We start from the raw sequence: 2,389 nt of genomic DNA, 5'->3' as shown, positions 1-2,389 counted from the left end.
GTCACAGCTACTGTGGGGAATGGCAGCCTGACGCTGTCTATCCTGGGCGCTGTGGAGGAGTGGTTGGCATTTAATGCCCCCGTACGATGGGCAGATGAGCAGAAGAGTCGTTTGTCCTTTTCGTCGAGGGGTGGCCTCGAGCGAGACGGAGATGATTCGCCTCACTCGAGGGTAGATTCGCTACCCTCGAGCGAGGTGGAGGCGATTCGCCTCCCCGATGATAGGCTCGCTACCCTCGAGCGAGGCGGAGACGAGGGGCGCGGTCGAGGGTCTCAATGGGGAGCCCTCGAGCGAGACGGAGATCACCCCGCGGGTCCGAGGGGGGTGCGGATGGGCCGTGTGTTGGGCTTCTTTGAGTCCTTTCCTTTCTTCCAGATTGGAAGGAGGCCGTAGGCCTTCGTGGGCTCAGTTGACTAATATGTGTTTGTGTTTTTAGGGTGATTTTAGTACCCTGATTAAGATGTCCCTTATCGTGATTCCCGACATTACTAGCAGAGAGATTAGCTTATGCAAGTAACGTTGAGACCGGAGTAACGTTGAGACCGGAGTCCTTATAAAGGTTAATTTTTGGCCTTGGTGACAGCGTTGATGCGCCGCGCCATAGCAGTATGATACTAAAGCAGGAACTATATATGATCCTTAGATCTTTGAATAAAACATGAAAGAGGGGATGGATACCTCCATTCCGAGCTTATTTGATTGCAAGCAGTCATTGGCAAGGGACAAGGTTTGCTCTTCCAGGGCACTGATTTCATTCTGCAATTATCCTAACATCATGAAATCACCATTTAGATCGACCTTGAGTCTTCTGTTTTCAATCTCAACAGCATTCAGTTTGTCCTTGAGCTCATCTACATATGAGTTTCTTTGTATGATTTCTTCCTTCAGCACCTCCTTCTGTACCATGGCACTTATCTCAAAACTCTCGCATGTTATGATGAGCTCAAGGACCTTCTCCTTGAACAGAGCTGCATTCGTGATGTCCATCTGCATGTTAGCCAGCAATTTAATGATCTCCTCATCACAAGCTCTGATGTCGAACACAGTGTTCTCCTTGCTCCTAAGCATTTCCACTTCGTTCCTCAACTTAAATACCTCATCCTGTAGCATTTCACTTGACTCCTGAAAATTAGCATCGCCGAATTCTTTGTGTTGTTCCACCTCCATGTTTACATGGTAATCTTGGGTTTTTCTGTCAGAATTCAGAAGCCTGGCATCTCTCCACCCTGGATGTCCTTTTTCTTCAGCAGTTTGCACAATAGACCCACCGTAAACACTCATGGTTCTACTTAGTTCTTTGCCAAGGTGATTGTTCTCGATTTCTATGTCTCCAAGCCTCTTGTTCATCATCTTGATCTCCTGATAAAGTTCATTGCCTGCTGTTTGTAGGCAGCCAAAATTATTATGCAAAGACTTCAGCTGCAATGTCCTCTCTTCATGAAGGCTTCTAAAAATCACACTGAGGATATCTTTGCTGACTGCTTCAGTAACAAGATTGCTGAAGTCATGTTCAAACATCTTACGTTTCTCAATGGAGTCATTTAATTCATTTGACAGAAAAGAGTTCGCTTGTAACAGCTTGGTCATCTCGCTTTGCAATAACCTCCTGGACTCCTGCAGTTCTGACAGCCTTCCAACTAAGAACTTTGCCTCATCCTTTAGCTCATCCACTTTATGGTTACGAGCCTCTACCTCTTCCAAGAACTCATCACTTATCTTCATAAGTTCCTCTTTTTCTCTCTGCAGCTGGAGAAGTTCGTCATTCTTTGTCTGCTGATCTTGCTTCAAGGCATTCCGCTCTGACCTCAAGTCAGCCACCTCTTGCCCAAAATGCTCCAGAAGTGTAACAAGTGATTTCTCAACAAGCTCATTCTGCTTCACATCCTGGGCATCGGATACATTATTCAGCAGGCAGCTTATCTCATTCAAGATGAGCTGCACAATGATTTCAAGCTTCATTTGGTCTAGTGATTCATACTTACGATCCAAATGCAATACTCTCACCACTGAATCAATTCCTTCAGTTAGTTTCTGATTATGCTGTGATAAACTGTACATTTTACCCTCCTGGACCTTGCATGTTTCTTTCTTCTCTTTCAACTGTGCTGAGATCTCGTAATTTACTTCCGCCATGTCATTCAAACACTGTTGCAATACAAATATCTCTATCTGAGCTTTGCCAATCTTGAGCTCCTCTTCTCCAAGCTGCACCTCTCTATTCCTGCCCTCTTCTACTAATAAGCTAATCTTCTTCTGTAGAGCATCGAATCGACTGTTGCTTGAGTGTGTACTATCGTCATGCTCTTTCCTCTCAAGCCTGATCTGTTCCTGTAGCTTGAACACTTCATCAAGCACCAAGTCCTTCTCCTTCTGCAGATCTGAGTGCCTC

The 2,389-nt window shown here is 45.5% G+C and overlaps 1 protein-coding gene across 1 annotated transcript; it reads right to left on the bottom strand.

The window, feature by feature from the left end:
• Positions 1-684: 684 nt before the first annotated feature.
• Positions 685-2,389, bottom strand: LOC120683118 (protein NETWORKED 1B-like). The gene has a single exon (XM_039965139.1). The coding sequence runs from the start codon at positions 2,131-2,133 to the stop codon at positions 763-765; it is 1,371 nt and encodes a 456-aa protein (XP_039821073.1). The 5' UTR covers positions 2,134-2,389; the 3' UTR covers positions 685-762.

This window comes from Panicum virgatum, chromosome 7N (assembly GCF_016808335.1).
Source record: "Panicum virgatum strain AP13 chromosome 7N, P.virgatum_v5, whole genome shotgun sequence".
Classification (NCBI taxonomy): Eukaryota; Viridiplantae; Streptophyta; class Magnoliopsida; order Poales; family Poaceae; genus Panicum; species Panicum virgatum.
This window is presented reverse-complemented; position numbering and strand designations above follow the sequence as displayed.